The sequence below is a fragment of the Crinia signifera genome, chromosome 8, assembly GCF_055691185.1.
Source record: "Crinia signifera chromosome 8, ASM5569118v1, whole genome shotgun sequence".
In the NCBI taxonomy this organism is placed as follows: Eukaryota; Metazoa; Chordata; class Amphibia; order Anura; family Myobatrachidae; genus Crinia; species Crinia signifera.
In genome coordinates, this window is record NC_139224.1 from 51,206,347 (window position 1) to 51,234,164 (window position 27,818).

General features: G+C 45.1%; 1 protein-coding gene across 2 annotated transcripts in view; it reads left to right on the forward strand.

Moving 5' to 3' along the window:
* The first annotated feature begins 7,398 nt into the window (after positions 1 to 7,398).
* Positions 7,399 to 27,818, forward strand: part of CSF2RB (colony stimulating factor 2 receptor subunit beta) — a 57,308-nt gene continuing 36,888 nt past the window's right edge. For both annotated transcript variants that reach the window (XM_083156351.1, XM_083156352.1), the window contains exons 1-7: positions 7,399 to 7,499; positions 11,444 to 11,513; positions 12,860 to 12,954; positions 15,369 to 15,498; positions 19,684 to 19,856; positions 21,168 to 21,316; positions 22,412 to 22,574. In XM_083156351.1, coding sequence (XP_083012477.1) covers positions 12,882 to 12,954; positions 15,369 to 15,498; positions 19,684 to 19,856; positions 21,168 to 21,316; positions 22,412 to 22,574 — 688 coding nt within the window. In that variant the 5' untranslated portion in view covers positions 7,399 to 7,499; positions 11,444 to 11,513; positions 12,860 to 12,881. The remainder of the gene's footprint in view (positions 7,500 to 11,443; positions 11,514 to 12,859; positions 12,955 to 15,368; positions 15,499 to 19,683; positions 19,857 to 21,167; positions 21,317 to 22,411; positions 22,575 to 27,818) is intronic.

Consider the following 27,818-nt stretch of genomic DNA (forward strand, 5'->3'; position numbering starts at 1 on the left):
ATGTGCACCGGCCACTTTTCGCGTTTTGGGTTATGATTACCTTCAGGTTTTGGGTTCTATTAGGTTTTGCCAAAACACCCCCTCAACGTTTTGGTTTTTGGGTTTTGGGTTTTGGGTTCTGATTTATTTTATTTTTTAAAGCATTAAAGACACTAAACAGAATTTAGGTGTTTTTTTTTTCTCCTACGCTATTATTAACCTCAAGAGCATTGATCTCCACTCATTTCCAGTCTATTCTGAACACCTCACACCTCACAATATTGTTTTTAGGGCAGGGCCGGCGCTACCCACTCAGCAGCTCCTGCAAAGCAGGGAGGCGCCATATGAAAAGGCGCTGTCTCCCTCCCTGCTCTGCTAAAGCTGCATCAGCTCTCACTGTCACTGCATCCTGCACACCGCCCGCAGCACCTGTCTGACAGTGGGCAGCAGTATGGAGAGGCTGAGCAGCTCCCTGCACCAAGCACACACTGTCCTCCTCCTGCGACCATCCCCCTCTTCCTCACTTCCTCACGGACACTTGTGCTGAGGCATGTAGCGCTGTCTGTGAATGCCTGGATGACATGTCATGTCCGGATCCGCCCCCTACCCATTGCTCCCTGCGCCTGTCAATCAAATGACTAACAGGCAGCAGCGCTGCCTCCCCTTCCTTTCCTCTTCTCAGTGTGCTGTGCCAGTGCCACTGCCAGTCCTCAATACTCCGCCCCCTCTATCTCCTCCCCTCTTCTTCCATCTCCTCCTTCTCTCCCCTCCTTTCCCCCTTAGTCACGAGTGCTGCACATACTTTTTGTACTGCTTTCGGATCGCATCGCACACACATTGCATGCATGCCGTGCGATGGGATGCGATATAGCTCATAACGTATACGATTCTCGCAGCGTGTATGGGCACCTTTAGTGCCTGCAACATTTTGCGGACACAGCACTGAAATGGTGTATGCATACATGTACATGCATGTACAAGGGTGGTGTGTGATTTGTCTAGTGCGCCCTTTCCCCAGCAGCCCGAATATGTTCCCCAGCCGGTTCAATGAGCCGACACGGCACATATATGAAAGGATAGGGGTTTAAGGAACACTACAGTTTAGGCACTTGGAGTAAGATGTTTAAAAAAAACAGTAACTTAATTGCAGAAATTTTATTTAAAAATGTATAAAATGTTGGAAAAAAACTCACAGAAAAGTTCCAGTGGATCGCACAAGGTCGGATCAGTCCCGTATCTTGTTCCAGGATATGAAGGGTGTTCATACACCTCCTTTTGTCCGGGCTTAATTTGTAATCCAGAGGTTGCATAACTCCATCCCGGCACTGGTATAGGTGATAGAAAGGACCAAGTCCACCTGCCGCCAACGCGTTTCGATCCACGGCGGGATCTTTGTCAAGGGTACATGTACATGCACCCGAGATCCTCCAAAGGATCGCATGTTGCATACACTCTCACAATCGGGCTGCAGCTTGTTGCAATGGCAATGTGAAAGGGCGCAAAATGTATGGTTTGCAGGAGGGCGCCGGACACCCTAGCACCGGCTCTGATATTGGTAATGGCAGAAGAAAAGGAAGAAGTCTCGAGACAGTGTAAGATGTCTCCAATTGCCGTGGAGATGAACCATGTCCTGTCACTTCTGGATCCGTTTGCAGCGTCATCAGTGTCTCCTTGCGCTTTTGCCCAACCAGGAATCCACTGGGAGCTACATGCGCTGTCCTAAGACATAAGTGTCCATCTGCTCTGTGCTGACATGGGTGGTGGAGGCAGCAGCATTAATCCTACAGGCATTAGAGGGAACCCCAAAGACAGTACACAGCCAGCGATCACACACAGAGTGACCCGATTCCTGACCGCACACTATTCCTCCTCTACTCCTTAATATAAGGACATGCATAAACTGAGGTGTAACTCTGGGAGGCAATGGAGTCATCTGCCACCTGGCTCCTGCTCCCAAGGGGGACCCTCTACTTCCCTGCCAGTTTGAATAACTTAATTAAAAACCATTGACATAGCTTCCTTGGCTGACTCCTACTCCGACAGGACCATAGACATCATACTCTCTTTATTTTAAACATAATATCCATAACATACATACACACACATACATATATTTATATAAGGTTGTGTGTGTGTTAGGGGGGGGGGCCTCCAGGCAACTGGGATGAACTTATGCCAGCGGCGGGGTCCCTGCAGCGGATGGGAACTAGTAGCCAATACCGCTATACTTTATACTGTATCTTTCAACACACCCTGTACGTTACCTTGTAATTTGTTTTTTTGTTTGCTATGTACGGCGCTGCGGACACTTTGCGGCGCCTTATAAATAAACGTACTACTACTACTACTACCAGTTCCCATCTGCTGCCGGGACCCCGCTGCTAACTTCCCATACACTGCAGGGACCACTGTGCTGACTGCTCAGACCACTGCAGGGACCTCCAGTGCTGCCCAGGTGGATGTGTCTGCGGTGGGGGGGATGTGTGTGCGCGGGGGGGGGGGTCTGCAGGGGAATGTGTCAGCGGGGGGGGAATACGACCCCACAATATTGTTGTCCAGGGCCCCCACAGACTTTAGTCTGCCCCTGGGGATAGGACAAGGCTAGCCTTGATGTTACTACATCGCCCCTGCCACTAATTACTGGGGGGTATTGCAGGGTACAGCCCCGCCCAGCGTTAGGTGCTCTTCTACTACATCTACAAAAATGTAATCCCCCCCAGTTAACTAACGTTAAGTGCAGAAATGCACTTAACGCTAGTTTATACATCTACCCCTATGTTACTGTACTGCAGAGATGGAATTACTGAATTATTGGGGACAATGAAGTGTAATGAGTGCGGTGGGCTGTCTGTATTGCGGTGTGGTTATGTGTGTGGTGGGGGGACATGTCCTCAAACATAACTTGCCTCTCGTATACATTTGCCCACTGGAAATCTTCCTTGTTGGCCCTCTGGGCAGCCCGGCCATGCCCATCTAAAACATGAGCCACTTTCACAGTATCTTGCAATGATTACCTTAACTCCTGAACTTCCATAACGTTTTTACATTTTACAGTCATTATTACACAGGAGAATTTATAGTGCACAAAATGCAGATCTGGCTGTGACCCAAATTAATTACTTAACCTTCCTGCAGACCCATTCTGTCACTCAGCCCAGTGAGAAACACTATTGGCTAGTCTAGGATGTCATACTATGAGGAGATTCATTTGTGGGGACAATACAACACGGATTGGAAGTCAAATAGAGGGAGATGTATCAAACCCTCTAAAAAACGCTTGTAATGTAAAAGAAGGCGCACAGGTCCGCCGCGAGGTATGTTGGGTCCCGGTGAAATTTTTGGGGGTGTGGCCTAATCGCGGGAGACATGGTCACCTCCCGCGATTAGGCCACGACCCCAAAACGTTTAGGTGGGGTGAAAAAAAACAACTTTAAAGTCAGGGGGGCAGTGTCATTGTTGGCCCTCCTCAGCAGCAACAGCAGCAGCAGCAGCAGCAGCACACACCTACAGCATGTGCTGACAGCAGGCTCAGCATGAGCTCTCACGCTGTCAGTGAGACGCTCATGTTGAGCCTACTGTCAGCACAGCATATGCTGTAGGTTTGTGCTACCGGTGAGGGATGGAGGGGGAAGGGGGGGGGGGGGGTGGACCCCTCCAGCAAGCTCGGGCACTTGATGTGCCAAGTTTTGCATGTGATAAATAGCATACTGTAAATAGCGATTTATCACATGCAACTCCCAGGGAGCTACAGGCAGAGGGGGGTTTGCAGAGAGCCAGGCAGGGGGAGCCAGGGGAGCCAGGAGCCAAGCTGCAAAAAACCCCCATACAAATGAATGGGAAGCCAATCACTGACCTCCCATTTGTATGAGTTTATTTTTTTTTTAATTTTAGTTACTAAGCACATATAGGTAAAGTACGGTAAGTAGAATAGTATAGTGGAAAAGGGGTAGGTATAGCATTGGGAACGGCATTTTGAAACAGACAGATTCAGACAGGTATTATACTATGCGGTATTAATCCAATTCATATTGTGGCTAAAGATGCACAAAGTGGGCACCACAGTGTAAGAATGCACTCCATGAAAGGCCTTATACAAATATTAGCATAAAGGTGCCGATGTTACCGCTGCAAAATATGCAAATATGGAGACTGCTGCATTTGAATCAGGCTCTAATTATCTAATCATTAGGACTTGCATGGAAATAATACCCATGACATAAGCAACGGTGATGCATAAAACTTCTGTGCTCTTTAGGCTCCTTATACCCCTTTCCCACTGCAGCTCTTAAACTGTAAATTGCAGGGGTTTTTTGTGTTTTTAAACAGGCAGAGCTGCAGTGGGAAAGCTCCAGGTTGCTTTACCTGTTTAACAAATACCGATATTTGTTAAACGGGTAAAAAGCAGTTAAATACTTTTTGGGGTATACTCAGGTTCTAGGCGCTCTCCTCACGGATATACTTATTTTTCTCGGGGATCAGTGAATTTCCCCTTCTCTCCACATATCAAAATTCAGAGAGTGGAAATAATACTTCCCTCTCTATGGATGTTCTTGTTCGGGTCTTCCTCCTTGTTCCCACTGTCGTTTTCTTTGGGGTTCTCCGAATGTCGACGTATGTAGTGGGAAAAAAGATATATGGAAGGACCAATGTGTAAATCAGTTTTTCAAAGTTCTTTTTGCTTTCAAGGTTCACAATTTGAGTACTGCGTACCCCAACTCACTCGAAAGCATATATTCAAACACTCATCAAGGTATCTTTTTTCTAAAAGCTGGGTTGCGTACCCGTACTCACGATGTAAATGCGGTGGAAACACATATAATGGTTTCTTTGTCCAAATTTTGGTGCAGAAAACTTTATTCACATATACAAATTATAAAAAGATCCAGGGTGCAGGCAATGTCAATTTCAGCATCAACACTCAGGTTTCCAAGGGCCCGGACCTGGAACCTGTGCGGATGACTGATCTCACACTTACCTACTCCTCTGGGTATCACACTAGTACAGGGACAACATGTTTCGAGGATTGTACCTCTTCCTCAGGTTCCTGACTAGTGTGTGCCTCCCCTTCTGTTTTTATCCTGTTCCCGACCGGAACTTCCGGTTTCGGGATTCCGTGACCAGAAGTGCTGCGTTCGTGCTTTTATTAATATTCATATTCTTTCTTTTCAGTTTTAAAATATCCTCCTCCCTTTGTTTAGCCTCCCCCCAAAGTTCCCCGTCTGTGGTGCGGATTATAGCTGTGTTTCTCATATTCTTCTATACTCTCAATATGAGAAACACAGAAGGGGAGGCACACACTAGTCAGGAACCTGAGGAAGAGGTACAATCCTCGAAACATGTTGTCCCTGTACTAGTGTGATACCCAGAGGAGTAGGTAAGTGTGAGATCAGTCATCCGCACAGGTTCCAGGTCCGGGCCCTTGGAAACCTGAGTGTTGATGCTGAAATTGACATTGCCTGCACCCTGGATCTTTTTATAATTTGTATATGTGAATAAAGTTTTCTGCACCAAAATTTGGACAAAGAAACCATTATATGTGTTTCCACCGCATTTACATCGTGAGTACGGGTACGCAACCCAGCTTTTAGAAAAAAGATACCTTGATGAGTGTTTGAATATATGCTTTCGAGTGAGTTGGGGTACGCAGTACTCAAATTGTGAACCTTGAAAGCAAAAAGAACTTTGAAAAACTGATTTACACATTGGTCCTTCCATATATCTTTTTTCCCACTATATACGTCGACATTCGGAGAACCCCAAAGAAAACGACAGTGGGAACAAGGAGGAAGACCCGAACAAGAACATCCATAGAGAGGGAAGTATTATTTCCACTCTTTAAATTTTGATATGTGGAGAGAAGGGGAAATTCACTGATCCCCGAGAAAAATAAGTATATCCGTGAGGAGAGCGCCTAGAACCTGAGTAAACCCCAAAAAGTATTTATCTGTTGTTTAGGGATAAAAGGGAATTTATCCCATTACCCAGGACAGGCGAACTCCAATCATAGTAGCGCTGATAGTCTCCTTCCAACCCAAAAATTTGGATAAAAAGCAGTGTTTTATCTGTTTAAGAGCCGTTTTTTTTGGCAGTGGGAAAGGCTCTTAAACTGTATATATAGTAGGACTCAGGCAGTAGCTATGAGAACGCAGTGCATATGTAATGAGCTGCTTATTACATATGCACATATGTAATGAGGGGATGCAGTTAAAATCCCGGCGGTCGGGATCCCGGCATTCAGAATCCCGACGCCGGAATCCCGACCGCTGAAATCCCGACACATTCTCCCTCCGTGGTTGTCCACGACACCCCTGGAGGGAGAATAAATTAGTGTGCCGAGCGTAGCGAGGCACCGGGCCCGCTGCGTAGCAAGCGCAGCGAGCCCGCAAGGGGGGGGCGATCCACGTCCCCCCCTTGTCGGGATTTTGACTGTCGGGATTCCAGCGTCGGGATCCCGACCGCCGGGATCCCGACCGCCGGGATTCCGACCGCCGGGATTCAGTACTGAATCCGTAATGAGTGCAGTGCATATGTAAGGAGTGCATATGTGCATATGTAATGAGCGTCTCATTACATATGCACTGCTGCATTACATATGTGCATATGTAATGAGCGGCTCATTACATATGCACTAAGCTGTCTTATAGCTACTGTCTGTCCTGCTTTCACACTGCAAACCTGCTTGAGACCCGGTATTTATGTGCAGTGTGAAAGGGGTTTAAAATGGTAATATACCGTTTTAAATACCGTTTCAAAATACCGGGTCTCAAACGTTTAGGCAATGTGAAAGCAGCATTAGATAAATTCTATAGTTATGTTTATGTATATAAAATAAATTTGTAGTATGGGTATCGAAGATTTATTAATTAGTTACATTTATTATTTATTTATTAACAGTTTATTATAAATCGCATACATATTCCGCAGCGCTTTACAGAGTATAGTTGAACATTCACATCAGTCCCTGCCCCAGTGGAGCTTACAATCTATATTCTCTACCACATGTACACGCACACACAGACATTCTAGGGTTAATTTTTGTTGGGAGCCAATTAGCCTACCAGTATATTTTTGGATTGTGGGAGGAAACCGGAGTACCCGGAGGAAACCCACGCAAGTACGGGGAGAATAAACAATCTCCGTACAGTTAGAGCCATGGTGGGAATCAAACCCATGACCTCAGCGCTGTGAGGCAGTAATGCTAACCATTACACCATCCGTACTGTCCGTACTACATACAAATAAGCATTCTGTAGATATACAATACATGAGCCCTTGGCTAGGCCTTGCCATTTGGAAGTCCCCAATTTGGAGATATTTCGCTTTCCATCTACATGTGAGAGCAGGACACAAACCACTTCCCTATTCATAGAACAGTTTGCAACACACAGGAAAAGCGGCAGACACTTCGCTATGACACACGTAAAACACAAACACATTTTCAGACTTGATGTACACAGTTTTCAACACAGACATCATTCTGCGCAACGACAACCAATCCCAGAACCTTCAGATGAAAACAGGTAATTAATTAGATAAGACAGGAAAGTTAAGGGAATGTATGCAGAAAATAAAATGTTTTAGTAACAGTCAGAAAATATATGTTGAAAGCTGAGATAGCGGGTATGAAATGTGATAGTAGATCTGACATCCACACACCTGTCACCTACTCTAGCAGCTAATATGGGGCCTGTTCCAAACAGTCTGAAAATACAGACAGTACTAGATTGTTGATAGGCCGCATACTGCAGATGCCTGATGTGTGTGTGTGTGCGCGCGTGTGTGCGTGCGTGTGATTAGAACTCCTTACAGGAATATTGGGGCAGATGGATGAACATCTGTGCAACCCCCCCCCCCCCAGTAATTAGCGGCCAGGGCGATGTATTAACAGCCTTCAATGTGTTAAATTTACGGGGCTTGCATTGTCCCATCCCCACTGCAGGGACAACGCTAGACCTGCTGCTGGCTCAGGACTGCGCAAGAGATCTCACGATTAAAGTGAGATCTCGCGCCTGCCCAGAGAGCAGGGCAGGGGGAGAGAAGATAGTTTTTTAAAATGCGCATGTGCACGCTGGGCATCACGGCTCTCCTTATTGGCGCGCGGAGGGGGTGTGTGTTAATACATACGGCCATAATAGGTGCCCGCTGATCCTCGTTATGCAGGCGAAGCGTGACCTGTTATTTTGCAGTCCATATCGGCTGCTTAATACATCTGCCCCATTGTATAAATATATTAATTCTCTAATTGCGCTGCATTCTGTTCTACCGCGTACTGCTGAAATGTAAGGCTTAATGGGTTTATTAGTACAGAATGAGTTCCAGTGAACTGCAGTACTGAGACTGAACATACACTGACTCTGTCCATGTTATATGTGTAAGTGGGGTGATGCTACAGTATAGGATATTGCTTACACGTAACATATGAGGGCACTGTAGGACAGAATGAATGATACTTAAATCTACTGGCCAGATCCTGTTCCTGCACAGCAATATGCCTTACACAGATACTGCCTGTGTGCACTATGGTGCTTTAAATAGCAAATATGTACTGCAATGGCGACTAATCCCATATCAGCTTTCATTAGTCTGACGGACCACACTTGTGTATTGAGAGTTTGGATCTAAATAAGTGCTATGGATTACAGCATATAGTTCTGTAAGCATATTTAGAGCTAGCCCTGCATTTTATTTAGTAGGATTTACAATCCAGACGCAAAATGTATTTTCTCCTGTGTAAAAGCAGAAGTAGTAATAAGAATACTGATAATAATAATTCATGATAATGTTCACCTCTTTCAATGCACCTGACAGACTGCCGCAAATGTCATTCCGCTCCACCATGACTAGAATAGCAGTAAGGAGCACATAAGGGGTTATTTTGGTTCACTCTTTCTGACAAATTCCTTCTTAGATGGACAAAACCATGGGCCTTATTTTGGTTAATTCTTTCTGACAAAATCCTTCTTAGATGGGCAAAACCATGTGCACTGCAGGTGGGGCAGGTGTTACTTGTGCAGAGAGAATTAGATTTGGGTGGGGTTTTACTTCAAAGTGAGATCTATATCGCAGTGTAAAACTAAAGCAGCCAGTATTTACCCTGCACAGAAACAAAATAACTCACCCAAATCTAATTCTCTCTGCACATTTTACATCTGCCCCCCTGCAGTGCACATGGGTTTGTCCATCTAAGAAGAGTGAACTAGAATAAGGCCCATAATTCCCTCTGTTTGGGAGGTGATATTATACTAATGATAATAATCATGGAAAAAAGTGCAAGAGAAGTAACCGATCACCCAATCAGCAATCAGATTTTATTGATGTTTGCAGGTTAAAACAATGAAAATAAATGTCTAATTGTTTTGTGATTCACCTCCACTACTAGGAAACATATCCCCATATACAGTATTCTTACACCTTGCTCATATTATAATATATGGCTAATATATCGATTTGCCTGTGGACAACGGGGCTTACGTTGGCCATACACTTTCGATTCTGATTTATCAGGATTTCCCTCAAACTCCTTATAAGTGGGGCATTTTTGACACATAATCCATTGTGAGATCAAGCTGCCGCATACAATCAATCCTCTTATGTGCCAGAGGAGGTGGTTTGGGAGTGTCCGAGAAACTGCCAGTCAAATTAAGCTGGTTGTATGATCCATCAAATGACGATTTGTGCAACAAATGTGCAACAACCAACTCATGATCTGTGCTCAATCACAAATGATCAGACGAACAGCACTTATGATCTTAGGACTGACCTCTCGACCTGCGGGACTGCGCATCGAACCGATATACCACACGATGTGCACACATTCTATAGCATGACCTATTGAAATTGTGTGTATGCATGTGATTTCGGCCTATTGTGAGGCCAGACACCGTCAGTACAGCACAGGCGGTGGCTGATATATCTGCATTTTTCGTAAAAAGATGACAGTGTATTAGCACTTGGATAATTAAGGAAAACATATTTCTGGTAAGCCAACATAAATACTACCATTTCTATAATTGTGCTCAATGGTTGGTGTTGCTCCCAAAAATTCAGTATGAGTTTCTGTACAAACAGGTTTGCATAGGATCAAACAATAGATACATATATTTTCTGGAACACACTTTGTAATACTTGTAAGATATAAATTGGTATTGGTTAAAACATAACCTTTAATAGTACATATTTAAAATGGCGAAAGAAATTGACATATTAAACAACTAAAATCTCCATATAATATGCAAAATGTAAGTTCCTATATTTTTTTTAAGGAGTACATTATGCCTCCTTATAATAGGTGAAATTAATAACATCTCTATATAATCTCAAATTACAATGATACATATAATGATAGGGATAAAGTGCAGGCTAATTTCTCCACAAAAATGATGTCTATAAGTAGCAAATCACAATTCGGAAAGTATTGATTAACGCATACCTCCCAACTTATTCAGAAGGGAAATAGGGCTACTCGTGTGGCACATCCGCAAAGGGGGCATGGCCTATGCTAATGAGGGTGTGGCATATGCAAATTAGCCACCATTGGGTCACACCCCCATTTTTCACCCTCTGCGACGCTGAATAGACACTATGTGCATTCGCACAGCATCTATTCACTTCAGGTTGGGGGGCTCCCAACTGCCTCACTCGCACCCCAGGACATTGCCGGCCCCAGGCGGGACAAGGACTGTCCCAAAAAACCGGGACGGTCACACGAAAAATGGGACAGTTGGGAGGTATGATTAACATGAGCAAAAACATTGACCATACAGTATATCCTATGATTCTAGTGACCAAGAGAAAGGCATACTGTGTCAAGAAAAACTGTGTGATTACAGAGTTGATGAAGGTGTCTCCTTTATACAGTATCTGCTGTTTTAAATATTGATCCCAGATTCTCAAAGTCGGTCCTCAGGACCCCACACGGTGCATGTTTGGCAGGTCTTCTCTCAGAATCAAATGAAATAATTAGCTCCACCTGTGGATCTTTTAAAATGTGTCAGTGAGTAATAAGTGCACCTGTCGAGTGACCTGGAAAACGTGAACTGTGAGTTTGAGAACCACTGATATAGATCAGAAAAATGACTGTAACAGGTATTCCCCCATAGTCTCCTGTCCAAGTACTGACCTAGCCAACCACTGTGTCCTGGTTGACACGTCAAGCAGACGATTGGTAAATGTCTATACTTACCTTGATTGGCTGTTCCATCAGCAGGTGTGTCAGTCAGGTGTGTATCCAATGTTGCACCATTCTCTATTTAAGATGTTAAAACGCTTTATAAAAAAAAAAAAAAACAACCAATACATAAAAAGTAGTTTTGTAGCTGTTTCTGTAGCCACCCTCTCTGTCCAGCCAGGATTTTCTGCTTATTTAATGTCATGTGCGGGCTAAAACAGAATAAAGAAAACCATATATATAACATTATGAGTGTGAAGTGCTATATTTATGCTACAAATTCTCTGAAATCTTTAGAATAAGAAGAGGAGGAAGTGACTGAAAAATATGGCGCCACAACACAAGACTATTCCAGTGACAAGTTAAGGTATAATGTATTTCCTTGTTTGCATGAGTTGGATGTGGATGCGTCATCCAGTGGAGTTGCAGGTGATCTGGTACCGCATCCTAGGATGCAGCTTGGATCAGCCAAGTGTGAAGCCTGCTGCTGCATCACAGTAATAATGCTATGGATGCTGCTTCCATGTGAGCATCAGCAATACTCCATCCACATCTGAATAAAGGGGTGTACACACGGAGCAAATATGTGCTATTTTCTAAGCAATCTGACTAGATGTCTTAAGGTGCATACACACAGGGGCGATTTTGTGCAAAATTGCGGGAAATATGGTCGCTGAGCGACCATATTGCCCGCAATGGGAGTGTGCACCGGCGATATATTGCCGGGTGCGCGCTCCCGTTTTTGCCCCTGTGGTGATCGCTGGTCGCAGGAACATGCTCCTGCGACCAGCTGATTAACGCTGCCGGGCTCTCCCCGGCAGTTTCTTTTTCATCAGCGACCATCTCTGGTCGCTGATGTAAAGTAGAAACTGAGCAATATATTGCTCAGCCATATATTGCTCAGCCATATATGGCTGAGCAATATATCTCCCCCGTGTGTACACAGCATAAGAAAGTAAGCACAGATCTCTCCGTGTGTATGCTCCGAGAGATTAAATATCTCTTGCTAACTAAGTCAGTGCATGCAGTCAAAATCTAGTCAGATTGCTTAGCAAATGACTGAAAATCTCTCTGTGTGTACAGAATGAGAGATACTGATCGCAATCTCTCATTCTGAACCACTACCCGGCCTTTTTTTGCTTAAGCAAAATTGCTTAGCAAAATTGCTTAGCACAAATCTCTGTGTGTGTATGTCCTCTCCATGGGAGATCTTGACACCAGCAAAATTGCTTAGCAAAATTGCTTAGCACAGATCTCTACGTGTGTATGCCCCTTGAGAACCATTATCACATTGTTGTGGACATGTTCACTTCCCATTGTCTTCCCATTGTGCTTTGTGCAACATGGTGTTCACCAGCAGACTTCGGTGTCAGCCGAACCAAATAAATATATATTTATGGGTTGTGACCCAACTGTGGACTTTAATATTACTCTCCACACCCTCCCTATGTTGTAGACTTTAACCCACCCGAGACTATGCAAGTACAGCACCAACTAATTGCCTCTCTACTGGTCAAATGCAAGGAATTGGCGGAACAGCAATACATACCATATATGTCATCATGAACATAACACCTCTGGGAAATGTAACACATAGGTACACTATAAATAACAGATGAGCTGACCACAAAAGGAGAAGTTCCGCTGTTGATTTATATTTTATATGATGCAAAAGGTGTTTTTTGTAATATTAGTAACTTTCTTGTTTTCTAGCTATTTTAAGGAACTTACGAAAATGGTGGGACCATACCCTGTGCAGTGGTTGTGTGCCCTACTTGGCACCCTGCTGTACATGCCGGAAACACAAGGTCAGTAGACCTGCTTATTTAGCTGAAATCAGATGGATCTTTGTGTATGCATAACTAAACAGAGCTTCTACTGTATTGAGGTCACTGGGGTGCTGTCTGTACTGTATGGCAGTTACTGGAAAGATTAATACCCTGTGATTAGGGCTAACAGTTTTCTAAACCTGCTGTACAGTTCACTTGGACATGCCAACATGGGATCAGTATCATATTTTTCCAGGGACACTTTAAATTTACAAATTGCCCCAGGCCATCATATCTGGCTTTATCCCCTTGCATGCAGCCACACCATCGATTGATTTTTCTCCCCTTCGGTAATAAAAGTCAGTCTAGACTGACTTTTAACCCTGTCGGTATCCGCAGGGCACTGATGTCATGTGACATCAGCTGCCCGCCCCAAGCAGGTATCGTCATGCCTTTGTTTGTAGGGGAACGCCCAGCGGTTTTATGTGGACGCCCCTAAAACGCATAAACAAACCCCAAACATCGAGGATGGGGACTAATTCAGACCAAACGAACAGGTCTGCTTTGAATCGGCCCCTCAATCTGTGCAGAATCACAAGTGATTCTAATTACAGCCATTTCTTCTACAGACCCATGCTATATGGAAAACTGTTTATTTACCACCAAAGCCCGTGGGATGTTATACATAGTGCCAAGTAGATTAGTACTATACCTAAGTAAAACAATCTTTGAAATGTTTTCCTCATCGGCTGAGAGAACTATTGAGTTGCCATTTCATTATTCCCTGAACAGATTTTTGTGGATTAACAGTCTTGTGGTTGTTACCAGCAGATGTCTGTACAACACTGGTTTCAATTTACATTTTAGTGTTTCTACTAATGTATTCAATGTTTGGCCATTAAAATATTTATTACCTGTCTGTGTTTAAGACTCAAGCAGTATCTTTTATGTACTGTAGAAGTGTCTTACAAGCATTGCTAAATTTTTGCTGTGTGTTTCTTTTTGTGCGGTCAGCAATCGTCCGGTAGCTGTTGCTGATCTAAAGGTGGCCATACATCAGAAAGACCTGCCTACAATCATGATTGTGTCCTACTTTCCCTTCAACTCCTCGGCAGTCCTTGGTGGTTTTTGGACAAATAATGTACTCACAATCTGTTATACAATCCGTCGTACAATACAGCTGCTGCATACAACTGGTCGCCTCACAATCGATTGTATGCACCTGAGCTCTGAAAACCACCACACAAATGACGCTGGTTGTATGATTCGTCAAATGACCGATTGTATGTGCTTTAAAGCTCATGCAATTGGCTCCCAGTCCCAAACTGATCAACTGATGCAGCAGGTCTGATCAGAGGAACAATCCTCCAACCCGCGGGAATGCGCATTGCAGGATTAATAGAATTACATTTTATCCCACGATTATAAAAGCAAAATCGAATAGAAAATTAGACTACATCGAACCATATGTGTGGCGTATAACACACCCGTTCTTATTCCCTGTAACATCAACATTCCCCATTGATATTGTTACCAGCAGTGATGCACCAAAACTCCTTTCCCTAATGTCCAACTTTGGTCTATCATAGTGGATATGGATCATAGCATCCACTTGATCTTGTTTTGTACCATCTATGTGACATCTCCTTATTCTCTAGCTCAGTCTAGCTCCAGCTCTATGATCAAAAAGGGGTGGGACAGGGGCGGAGCTATGAGAGAAATGCATTGATGGGATGTGGTCAGCGCAATTACATCATCGTCAGAGGCGTACCTAGATATTCGTAGGCCCCATAGCAAAAGTTTGTAAGGGCCCCTATTTAGCAACTGATGGTGATAAATCTATGTAAAACATATTACTTAGATGGCAAAGATGGGCCCCTTTCAGCTTTGGGCCCCATAGCAGCTGCACCCCTTGCACCTATGGTAGTTACGCCCTTGATCATCGTGGCCATGCCATTACCTTGCAATGCTGGTATTACAGGCATTGCGGATTGATGGGCGGTGTTACAATGACACGATTTGCATCATTAGGTCCAAAGGACCCCCGCCAAGGGGGGGGTCATTGGAAACTGGCAGCAGAGCCGGGGGCCAGGAGGCAGACCTGATCTCTGGGAGGCTCCTGGCCATACCGGGAGAGTAGGCAACCCTGAAGTAGATGCTGACTGGTTACCATAGCAATATCCCATCTGAAATAGAACTCCCATGTGGATTAACACCACAATCTCGAACCATCACTCTATGTACAGTTCCTCCATCCTGTCACCGGAGGTTCCTCAGTCCCTGTGCTGCTCTGGATACAGTCAACTCCAGGAGGCACATGGTCATTCCCTTTGACTTTGATGATGATTATTATTCAGTTCTACTTACTTAACTGTATGTATTGTACACTAAGCCCTTTTTATGGAGATTGCTAAATAGATGTTTTGCTTATATTACATATATTACTATTTCAGGTTCTGCACTTCTAGACTCCCTTACCTGTGTGAATAACTACAAAACCCACTGGAAATGTCAGTGGAAGGAAAGCAGGGAAGCTCGGAAATTGCTCCCCATGAGCCTCTACCATTGGAATGATCTGGGCAGGTATTTTTGCATAATGATACCAATTTACTATTGTAAAATCCAGTAACATTTACACTAGGTATGTTCCAATGTGGCAGATACAGATACATTACAGCTGTCACCTCCTCTTCATGGTGTAGATTGTGATAGATCCTTTTGTGACTGCCAACTCATCTCAACACCACTAACAGCCGGTCCTAGCAGTGCCCGTTTATAATGCAATGCAAACTGAAAGCTGCTCAATCACATTAGTAATGCCCCTCAGGTGCTGAAAGGGGGGGGGGGGAGTGTTCTAGAATAGAAAGAAAAACATGTTTTCTTCCAGCACACTAAGGGGCACTATGGTAGTACAGTAGGTAATTCAAAGGTCTTAGTTGCATATATTTGCAAAGATATTGTAACCCTCTGGGCCATTGTCAAGGCTTCTCTGATACGGGAGGTCCGTCCCAACAGCATGACTGTCCTGCTGTCCCTCCCATGGGTGGCAATGTCCCGCAGGTGGGGGGGCAGTTGGAGGGAGCTGGAGATCACCGCTGCTCAGAGCAGCTGGTGATCTCTGAAGAAATGCTGTGTGCAAATGCACAGCATCTGTTCAGTGCAGGGAGGAAGGGTGCCAGGGGCTGCCTAGTCGCTAGGGGAGTGCTGGGCACACCCTCAAAAATGATAAAAACTGGTGCTGTGTTGCCAGGCCATACACCTTTACCAGAAGCCATGCCCACCCCTTAGCTCCACCTCCTTTTGGAACCAATTTAGGTATTAATGAAGTTAAGAGGTATGGTAATAGTATCTCCTCTGGGGCCTGAGCCATATAATTGCCTAATGTAATGCTGCATGATAATAGCACATCCACATATAACTAAATTGAGAGCTAGCTTACCAGGAGTTACCCCCACTATCATCCTTTTAGCACTACAGGGACCAGCAGACCCTTCTAAATGCAAGTGCCATTAATGCCTTTCTAAAATAAAACAAACTGAAAACTACTCAATAAAATTAGGAATGTCCCTAAGATGCTGAAAGGGGGTTGCTGAAGATACCTGTCTGCAGGTCTGTTGTGCCAAACCCAGAGGCGGATTTAGACCTCTTGGGGCCCTAGGCAAGATACCAGTTTGGGGCCCTCTTCCCTCCAACAATCTACAGCATTATATTTGTGCTGCTGATTGAAGACAGCATTGATAGAGCACCTTGGCACAGTCCACTGATAAATACTCGGGATACGGTCATATTGTCTACAGCATTTAGGTCTACAAGCATTAGGTCTACACCACTAGGTCGACCTGCATTAAGGTCGACCTGCATTTAGGTAGACATGCATTTAGGTCGACATGACTGAAGGTCGACATGATTTAGGTTGACAGGGTCATTAGGTCGACAGGGTCATTAGGTCGAATTTTATAAGGTCGACGGGGTCATTAGGTCGACATGGGGTCATTTGACTGTTTTATGAGTCGACATGTCCTGACAGGTGGTATTTCATGCCCTACCATCCACTAGGGCGTGGTGGCAGAATAAAATAGTGTGTCGAGCGCAGCGAGGCACCGTGCCCAAAGCATGGCGAGCGCAGTGAGCCATGCGAGAAGATGCGGTGCTATGTTGACTGTGTCGACGCTTGAAAAAAACAACCAACATGTCGACTTTTTCACTGTCGACCTAATGACCCCGTCGACCTTATACCTGTCGACCTAATGACCCTGTCGACCTAACACATGTCGACCTAATGACCCTGTCGACCTAATGACCCTGTCGACCTAACCCATGTCGACCTTCCGTGAGGTCGACCTAAATGCAAATCGAACTAATGGTGTAGACCTAATGCTTGTAGACCTAAATGCAGTCTGACAAATGATCCCATTCCCTTTTTGAAGTAGGCTTAATACATCACAAGTAACAGTTTTTATCCTATCAAAGAACATCAAAGGGACTTTTGGAGTGTGGTCCATGTGATGTCAGGACGTCACGCAGTAGTTGTGCAATAGTCCTCTAGAAATGTTTTGGATGGCCAGGATATCTTCATGATGCTTTGAGGCCTGCTTGGCCCTAGGCAGGCACCTAGGGTGCCTTGTGGAAAATCCACCTCTGGCCAATCCCCATTGAAAATTTGCATTGGAGGCAAATGTGGGTACTTGTGTATTATCACAGCGCCCCCGATATTAAGTCGCACGACTTTTAATCGCATCGCATCCCATGCCATACACCCGATACACACCGATGCGATTTAAAATGGTATAAGCCCCCTATACGATTTTAAATTGTATAAGTACCCTAATGGGTGCTTACAATGTTAAATGCACCCCCACAACACCCCCATTATGAACGCCAACCCGAAGTGTGGCGAGCACAGCGAGCCCACGAGGGGCAGCGGTACGTGTCCTCTGACCTTTTCATACCCCCACTATCCACGTCGGCGTGGAGTTGATTTTATATAGTGTGGCGAGCGCAGAGAGCCACCGAGCCCGAAGCGTGGCGAGCGCAGCGAGCCCCGCGTGGGGACGCATATTACCTTACATGTATTCCGCGTCCCCTCGCGGGGCTCGCTGCGCTCGCCGCGCTTCGGGCTTGGTGGCTCGCTGCACTCACCACACTATATAAGATCAACTCCACGTCGATGTGGATAGTAGGGGTATGAAAAGGTCGGAGGACGCGTACCGCCGCCCCTCGCGGGCTCGCTGCACTGGCCACGCTTCGGGTTCACGTTCATAGTGGGGGTGGCGTGGGGGTGCATTTAACATTGTAAGCCCCCATTAGGGTGCTTATACAATGCTATACAATTTTAACATTGTATGACATCGGGGGAAATCTCGTTGCATCGCATACCATCGCATGGCTTATGGTCTGCGATGGGCGCCGTGAAAGTACACAAGTACCCAAATGTGACAGACCTGCAGCAGTGGCAGCCAGAAGGTATCCCCTGACAACGGTCAGGTACCAAGGGGGGGTTGCAGGGTTGTGCCTATTATATAGGTACACTATTGGATTAAATATAACCTTTGGCACCTCATACAGGTCCTCATTATAAAATGGGCAGCAGATACATATTTTGGCATATTTTACCTGGCACCAATGAGCGCAGTATTAGATTTCTGCCACTTGTGTACAGGTGTGAATTATTAGATAGACAGTGTCTAGATAGGTTGTCAATTGGTCAACCCCAAAAAGTCAACATGCAATAGGTGGACAGATGAACATGGGAAAGGTCGACAGGGTCGAAATGTAGACATGAAAATGGTAGATACATGAAAAGGTCGACATGATTTTTTCAAATTGAAAAAATCGACATGGATCCCCATTTACTGTGAAGGATAGCCAGGGATGCTGACAGGTTGGCTGGGCCCCAGTAAAATGAACGGGGGTGTGGCTTCATGGAATGGGCATGGAGAGCCACTGTGCTCTGCCTAAGTGAAGCCAGATGCAGTCTGTGAGACTGCTCTGTCTTCACTGTGACTGGCAGTGACTTCCTATTGGAAGTCTGACCTGCCAGTCACCCAAGGCAGTCCCATTGGCAGGCCAGCCCCCAAAAGCGGTTTCTGGGAACCTGATTAAGCCTCCGGGGGCTGCTGCAAAGCCCATGGAGGCTTGGGTCAGCGCATGTGCAGTATGTTTGAAGTTACGGTGTCCGGGACCATCAGGTGCGGGGAATGGAGCGCAGTGGTGGCAGCAGCAGTGGAGGGGGGGGGGTGCATTGCAGCAGCCCCCCTCCTCCAAAAGGGTAAGAGATGCCACTGCTTTAGACCTAATGCATTTCAACCTTTTGAGGTATACCTATTGTCTGTCTATCTAGGCGTGGATCTATCAATGTTTACAGGAGATGAGACATTACATTTGCACAGCTTCCAACTTTCCCAATGTGAGGGTGTGTCCAAAGAGCCAGGATTGCTCAAGAAGCTGGGAGAGCTGCTTCGTACCCACAACAGGGTGCGTAGCATTGAATGGGTGCAGCTCAGCGCACTGGAGGCGCATTGCGCAACTCTTGCATTCATGCCTGTACTTATAGTTATCTAACATGTACATACTGATTTTCTTGATACTCTTTTATCTGCTGAAATGAGGAGCACTATATTACCTTATTAATGTATATATTAGCTGGAATACAGACATTGAAGATTACAGTAATAGTCCCAATAATGGTATGGACCTTACATAACCAGAGAGACGCTGTGTACAGAAAGTATACCCGCGTGATCACTATGGTCTCTCTCTTACAAACAGCAACAAGAACAGACAACGCTGTGACCCCGATCACCCTGACACCCAACACGATGAGGAACGTTACATGACCTGTCGCATTAATGAAATGTTCATCTCTGCAATGAATACCAAATACACATTCCTGCCAGAACGCAGTGTACATACAGAGACTCACATTGTTCCAGCCTCTAAGGGTAAGACACCAGAAGGCAAGCAGCTGTAAAGCAATGCACAATTTCCTCACCTCAATCTAAAATACAAATGTCCATATAACACATACAGCGCTAAGCTGATATATAAAATTAGAAATTGTGAGGCAGATTTTTAAGTCTGGTGAAGTGATTAAGTGACTATTGATAATGCAGCAGCCGATCAGCCACTATTGGTCAACAGTGACTAGGTTGACATTGACAGAAGGTTAACACAAGCTTTAGGTTGACGTGGACATGGTCGATATAAGTTTTTAATTTTTTTTGTGTCTATGTCGAACTATATTGACATGAACACTGATTAAGTGTACTGCGTCCCGTCGCATGGCTCGCTGTGCTCGGCACAAAAAGAAACCATGAAAAACTCACAACGGTCTTATTCACATTGACCATGTCCATGTCGTTCATTAGCTTGTGACAACCTGTCAATGTCGACCTAGCTTATGCCGACCAATCCTAGGTGCCGACCTAGTCACGGCGTAACGCATACCGAGGTTGCTCAGTGTGCCAGTGGTTAAGAGATGCCTACAAACTTGATAAACTGAATCTGAGGCGCACAAAGGGGCTAATTCATGACTGATCTCATAACAATGGCTGCTCAGCTTGAACATCTGTCCAATGGCTGCTCATCTTGAACGTCTGTCCAATGGCTGCTTATCTTGAACCTCTGTCCAGTGGCTGCTCATCTTGAACCTCTGTCCAATGGCTGCTTATCTTGAGACTCTGTCCAGTGGCTGCTCATCTTGAACCTCTGTCCAATGGCTGCTCATCTTGAACCTCTGTCCAATGGCTGCTCATCTTGAACAGCTGTCCAATGGCTGCTCATCTTGAAACTCTGTCCTGCCATTTTCCAAGGCAGTGACCAAACCCAGACCTATTTACATAACATGTCGTTATCACTGTACACCTCAACAAGATTCCAATGAATTTCAGCTGCTAATGTGCCCTTTAGATGCAGAAACCTGATCACATTGCAATTATGCTTCTGCCAGCCCGCTATCTTACAACTGATATTGGGACAGTATGACGGATTTGAGGTGTAGTCTAGTGGCTGTGATGGGAGCAGTGGTCCATCTGCTGGAGCCTGATGGGAAATTAGAATGAAATAGAGAACATTACACATGTGGGATGTACTAATATCTTACTTATTGAACCACCCTCATATACTGTATTAGCCATTTAGGGTGCAGAGTATGTTGAAGAGTTAACAAAGATTATCCACTACACATGATGTACCTACTGACACTAGTGATAGTGACTGCTGAATTTGTGTCTCCTGTCCAACTTCTCCTGCAGTACGGATGCCAGCTCCAGTAGATGTCATTGTCCATAAATCTGAGAATGGTTGGATCATTCTGACCTGGAAGATGCCAGATTACATTTCAACCACTGAATCGCTGCTGTATCAAATCACATATTGCAGAAAGAACTGGGAAACATGGGAGGTACAGTAAAAATAAAATCTAATCATTGCACCCATTACTAAGATACTGTATTGAGGGGAAGGATTGTGGCTATTATCGGTTTAAACGTCTAACATATGATCTCTGCCTATTTGTGGAAGAAATGAGAACCTGCCTATGTAATAACAGACCTGAGTATCTCAGGTGTGGGGCTGCCATACTGCAATCCAAGGAAGGACCATGTACTACAATAGTAGTTACCAACCTGATATCTCCATTGCTGTTGAGAATATGACAATCACTCCTACCCCTCAAGCTCGCTGCCTAGGTGTTATCCTTGACTCTGAACTTTCCTTTGTTCCCCACATTCAATCTGTCTCGAAATCATGCCACATGCAGCTAAAAAAAACATATTACAAATTCACCCTTACCTTACACAAGACACTGCAAAAACTCTAGATGCAAACAGAAATAGTCTCATCATCTCACACATTGATTATTGCAAAAGTCTCCTTATTGGCCTTCCCCAATACAGACTCTCACCACTACAGTCCATCGTGTTACTCTGTCAGTCACTTCATTGGTTACCTGTATTCTACCATATTCAATACAAAATCCTTTTACTTACACACAAAGCCATAAACCAAACTACACCAACATACATCTCTTATCTCAAAATATCTTCCAACCCAACCCCTACGCTCCTCACAAGATCTGCGTCTCTCATCCACACTCATTACTCGCTCCCATTCCCGATTGCAGGACTTTCTTCGGGCTGCACCCACTCTGTGGAATGCCCTCCCAAGCACAATAAGACTTTCCTTCAGTCTTCAAACCTATAAGCATTCCCTGAAAACTCACCTCTTCAGGCAAGCTTATCAAATTCCAGAACCAGCCACTTAACCTTCATATACAGTTCCTAACTAATCACATCCCCACTATACAGTCCACACATATCCACTCTTTTTTTCACTTTTTCCATCCTACTGACCCATGACCAAACTGCTGGGTCACCGTATCTTACAGCACACCAGGAACCTTTGCTGTGCTATATAAGAAACTGTTAATAAATAAATTAATAAATACATTTGCTATCAAATTTTACATCTGCTATCTCTATGCCATCTCTATCCACAGGATGCTGTCATACTTAATGTTCTGGGAAATACATCAGTCAGCTTTAGCCCTCAGTTATTTGTCCCAGGAAGCATCTACCTGTTCAGAGTGAGATCTATACCGGACCAAGATCACCAGTTCCGCAGTCCTTGGAGCAAGGACTTAGTCTGGACAATTCCCCAAGGTATGTTTGAACAGAACTATAATAATATCTTCACAACCAGCAGCCCCCACTCCCCTCATTAGCTGTCCCAAGGAGTCACTGCGAGATCTGCTGGTTCTAGGGAGGCCAATCTCGGGCCATTTTTTCAATTCTGGGTTTTGGGATTGAAAAATTGTCAATCCCGGGATTCTGGGGATTCTGGGATTGGCCTCCTGATATGCCCAATCCTGCATTTTGTACCTCTCTAGGCCCTGTAAATGGTGGCGGGTGGGGGGAGGAGGTGAGGAAGTAGGCAAGGTGACTGCGGCAGGCCAAGGAGGAGGCGGGGGAGCAGGTGAGGTGACTGCGGCGGGCCGGTGAGGAGGTGGCTTGCTCTGGAGTCCGGGGCGGTCAGATGCAGCGACATGGAACCCCAGTGTGTGACTGTGCAGTATGACCTCTAACGCTGCGCAGCCACGCAACCTTGTTGCCAGGCAGCACATGTGCTGAGCGCTGCTTGCGCTCAGTGCTGCACAGGAGAAGGGGCTCAAATGCACATGTGCATTTTGATCCTGGAATCCCAGGACTGGAGCCTCTAATCCCGGGATTGAAATCTCGGCCAAAATTGCCTTAAATCCTGGGATCACGCCAATCCTGGGATTGGCATCCTTAGCTGGTTGCCTGAATACCAGTAAAATTTACCATCCATTTTTAAATGAAGATGCAGGGGCATAAGTACTCCTGCTTCTCGCCATTCAGGCTGTTGTCGGGGGTCAGCTGCAAATATTAAGTATTCCCCGAATGTATCAAAGGGGAATTGCAGCAGGAATCTCCAATCCCTTCTGCGATCCCCCCTGCACGCCACCGGCCACCTCCCCCATAGGTTTCTATGGGGGATGCGAAGCTGCCCGATGTATCAACTTCGGGCAGCCCAGCTTCGCATCCCTGGGATATCGCCATTCTGAGATGGCGATAGCCGATTTTAGTCTATGGGCTACACACCGCAGACGGCAGTGCAGTCAGTGGGGTTGGCAGGGTTGAGCACATGCGCAGACCCCCCGGCTTCTGCATCAATCAGTGCATCCCTGTCATGTGATGGCATTTTACAATGCGATCCTGGGCGTTAATATTCCACTCAGATCGCATTGTAAATGCGATTGTGGTAAATGGGCCCCTAAGGAACAATGCCTCTATCTGTAAGTATTGTCAGCTGCAATGTGGACATCACTTTAATTTTGACCCACAGTCCTACACAAACCTTCACATTCCTTCCTTCATGTTGTAGGGATTCTGTATGACTATTATGCAAATATCCACTGTATGCACCACCAGGGTCTTCATCAAAACTGTGGATACCCAATAGGTTTTTGAGAGCGTGGGTAAATTCTAAGTGTTTGGCTATGTCTCAATGTGAATATTGGGCTCTTGTTTAATCCTTTGTTGCTATTAGTGACCAAAATACTAGATGAAGGGGGAGCTGTAGATGTGGCATATCTAGACTTTAGTAAGGCATTTGACACTGTCCCACATCACAGGCTGCTAAATAAACTTGAAAGTTTGGGACTGGATTATAAAATATTTAAATGGATAAGAACCTGGTTGCAGGATAGGAAACAGACAGTTGTAGTAAATGGAGTGCATTCTATGGAGGGACATGGGTACTTGTTTCCTAGCACGGTGCCCGTCGGGGTTGATCGCATGCCTTAAGTTAAGGTACTTAAGGCACGCGATCGACACGATCGATGGGATTTTTTTGTCAATTAGCAGGTTTAATTGCCGGCATTGAGAAAATCGTGTTGATCGCGTTGATCGCGTCCATCGCGTGCCATTATAATGGCAAGCGATGCGACCGACGCGATCAACGCGATTTTCACATAGAGATCAATGTTAAATGAGTTTTTAAAGTTAAAATCGTGTTGATCGCGTCGATCGCATGCCACTATAATGGCATGCGATGCGATTGACGCGATCAACGCAATTTTACATAGGGAACAATGTAAAAATGGCCAATGTGCCCTTTTTTGATGCTATATGGCCCCTCATTGGTGTTAATGCTCCCCCATTGTTAACGCCACCCCACTATTGACGCCAACCCGAAGCGTGGGGCGGCGGTACGTGCACTCCGACCTTTTCATAGCCCCACTATCCACGTCGGCGTGGAGCTGATTCTATAAAATGTGGCGAGCACAGCGAGCCACCGAGCCCGAAGCGTGGCGAGTGCAGCGTGCCCCGTGAGGGGACGCATATACCTGTGAAGTTATGCGCGTCCCCTCGCGGGGCTCGCTGCGCTCGCCACGCTTCGGGCTTTATAAAATCACTTTATAAAATCAACTCCACGCCGACGTGGATAGTGGGGGTATGAAAAGGTTGGAGGACAAGTACTGCCGCCCCTCGCGGGCTCGCTGCGCTCGCCACGCTTCGGGTTGGCGTCAATAGTGGGGTGGCGTTAACAATGGGGGCCATTTCACCCATGAGGGGGGTTTGCAATGAAAATGTTTTTTGGGGGGCTTGTTACATTGGAATCAATGTTAAATTTGGTCTCAGGGACCATTTTACATTGATTCCAATGCAAAAATTGCGTCGATCGCATCGCATGCGATTTGGTTGGCATGCGATGCGATCGACGCGATTTTTGTGGCCGCGATCAATACAATCAAAATCGTGGGCGCTGTGCTAGGAAACAAGTACCGGGACATGTTACCAGTGGAGTACCCCAGGGATCTGTACTTGGACCAGTGCTCTTTAATATCTTTGTTAGTGACATTGCAAATGGTATTGGGATTTATTTATATGTGCCATTTGTCACTTGTGAGATGGCCTCACGCTGGGGGCTGGACAGAGTAGGAGGCCTAGTACAGAACTAGCGCAGCCGGAGGTACATGCACTATGACTGAGGGGGGAAGGGGAATTAATGGCTGCCACTAAATTTTCAAACCCTACTCTCCCTCCACTACAACCCCCCCTCCTCCAACCCCCCTCCTCTTCTACAACACCCCTATCTTCGAGGAGGGGGCAGCGTTAAATGATGTGCTTTGCATCTTCAGCCCCTTCCCGAAAATCCTTTAAATTGAGGGAAATTGCCGCTGCCACATGTGGATGGGGAGGGGGTTAGTATTCCGAGAGGGTGCCCACCTTTCCAGGGGGCCAGGAGGGGGACCATTCTGGGAGGTTAGGCAACCCTGATCTAGCTCTGGCTTATTAATGCTAACATTTAGTAGCAATTTAGTTTTCTCACTGGTGCTCTGGGCTTTTTGGCTTATGCTGTTTTTTGGGGTGCCACTGCCACACCCCACACCTAGATATAGCAATAGGGACCCGATACTCAGAGAATCCTTAACAGATGGCTTGGGGGGCTTACCCATGTAATTGCAAATATATGTAACCAAGATCTCTGAATTGTACTATCATGTAATTTTTGCATCTGGTTAGTGATATCATACAATGGGCCTGATTCAGACTAGTTCGCTAGGCTGCGTATGTTTACAGCCTAGCGAATCGGTAAACACCGCCCACCCGCCCCTGCTGAACGAATCCCCTCTCTGACATGTGAGGGTGTTTGTACGCTAACTCATCCCCTCGCATGCGGCCACACGGGTGAAAAATCCCGTGGTCGCTCACCATTGAATGATTTTCACCCGTTCACTAATAAAAGTCAGTCTAGACTGACTGTTATTATGGGCACTGATCACCGAACTCTGTGAACGATGGGCGTTTCCCTGCTACCAACACCTGCCAGCCACCTTTCTACCCCTCCTGGAACAAATGGCCAGGACGAGGGTGAACGGGCAAACTTTGACCATCGGGGATTCCTCCCATTACAAACGAGTCTGAATCAGCCCCAATGTGCTTTTATCACTCTCTAGTCCTCAGGTTATCTTCACCGGCAAAAACAGACAATTTCCATTTGGCCTTTATCACAGAAGTGACATGAACACATTCAATCTTATTTTAGGGACATTATAATACCTATGGACTTTATAATACCTACCTATGTCATGTATATTTGGCAGAGGTGAAGCTTTTTTAAAAATGTATTGAAAGAAATCATGCGCAATATTACCCAGGCAAATAGTGGTTCCGGTTGATAGATCTGTGGCTAGATGTCGACCTTTTGACCCTGTCCACCTTTTGACCCTGTCTACCTATTGCATGTTGAACTTTTGGGGTCGATCTATTGACTGTCCATCTAATGACCCACACCTGACAAATATATAATAACAAACTTATCAATATGCAACACAATTATTAAACAAACAGACAAATGAATATAAACAAGAAACTAGAATTGCCTAATATCTTTAACGTAACAAATACTGTTTTTGGTTTTAAAAACTATTTGGATACATATTGTAACTGATCAGTTCAAATTTGTGATGTACAGTATTTAAAAAAGCTAATGGAGGTAAAGCCACAAACTGGAAATTGTGCGGCTAATATCCATTCTGCGCTGTGTGTCCTAATGTGTTCCTCCAGTCATATTTTACATACTGTAATCCACTACAGATAAAGAATAGGGAAGTACCAACAGTGGTGCGCAATTAAAACAAAGTGCAGCTAGTGTGATTACACCAAGAGGTATAACATCCAGAATATACCCGCAATAGAATTACAATAGATACAAAAGAAGGTGTTTCACACACAGCGCTCATTGTATAACCTCATGAAGCAGTGAAATAAATCAAAGTAGATATCATCATTTGTTTCCAACTGATTTCTTAAATGAAGAACTCAAACAGGTAGACTTGGTGACCTGAAATTATATCCACCCGGTCTCACAATTTATGTGAGTAGGTGGAATAGAACACAATATAGTGCAAATTATCCTTTGTTAAAAAGAGAATTTAATATAAGTCCACACTTACAAAGAGTAGACTTTTTTAAAAGCATGAGATATCAACCCAAAGGCAAAGCTGCTACCGATCAGATGAAAAAGACATAGCAGTCACAGGTCCATATACCAGTCCGGAACTAGAGAATGGAGTCCACGGCTGCATGTCAAAGTGCCCTGGCACTGGTGCTATGACAGTACTGGGTTTGGTAAGTAGTGTTCATGCTTTTCAACTCATCAAATGCAGGATGCCAGCCGAACTCTGAGTTTTTTTTTAAAGGGGCAAACAGTTACAAGGCATGGTAAATGATTGCCCCTTTAAAATCTTGATTTACTTGTGGGAATGGTGGATTATAAACATGATCTCCCGATGGTGTTGGAAACTCTTCATGAGTTTGGTCAATACTCGGGGTTAACAATCAACAGCAGTAAATCTCACTTGTTGATTGACGTAATGA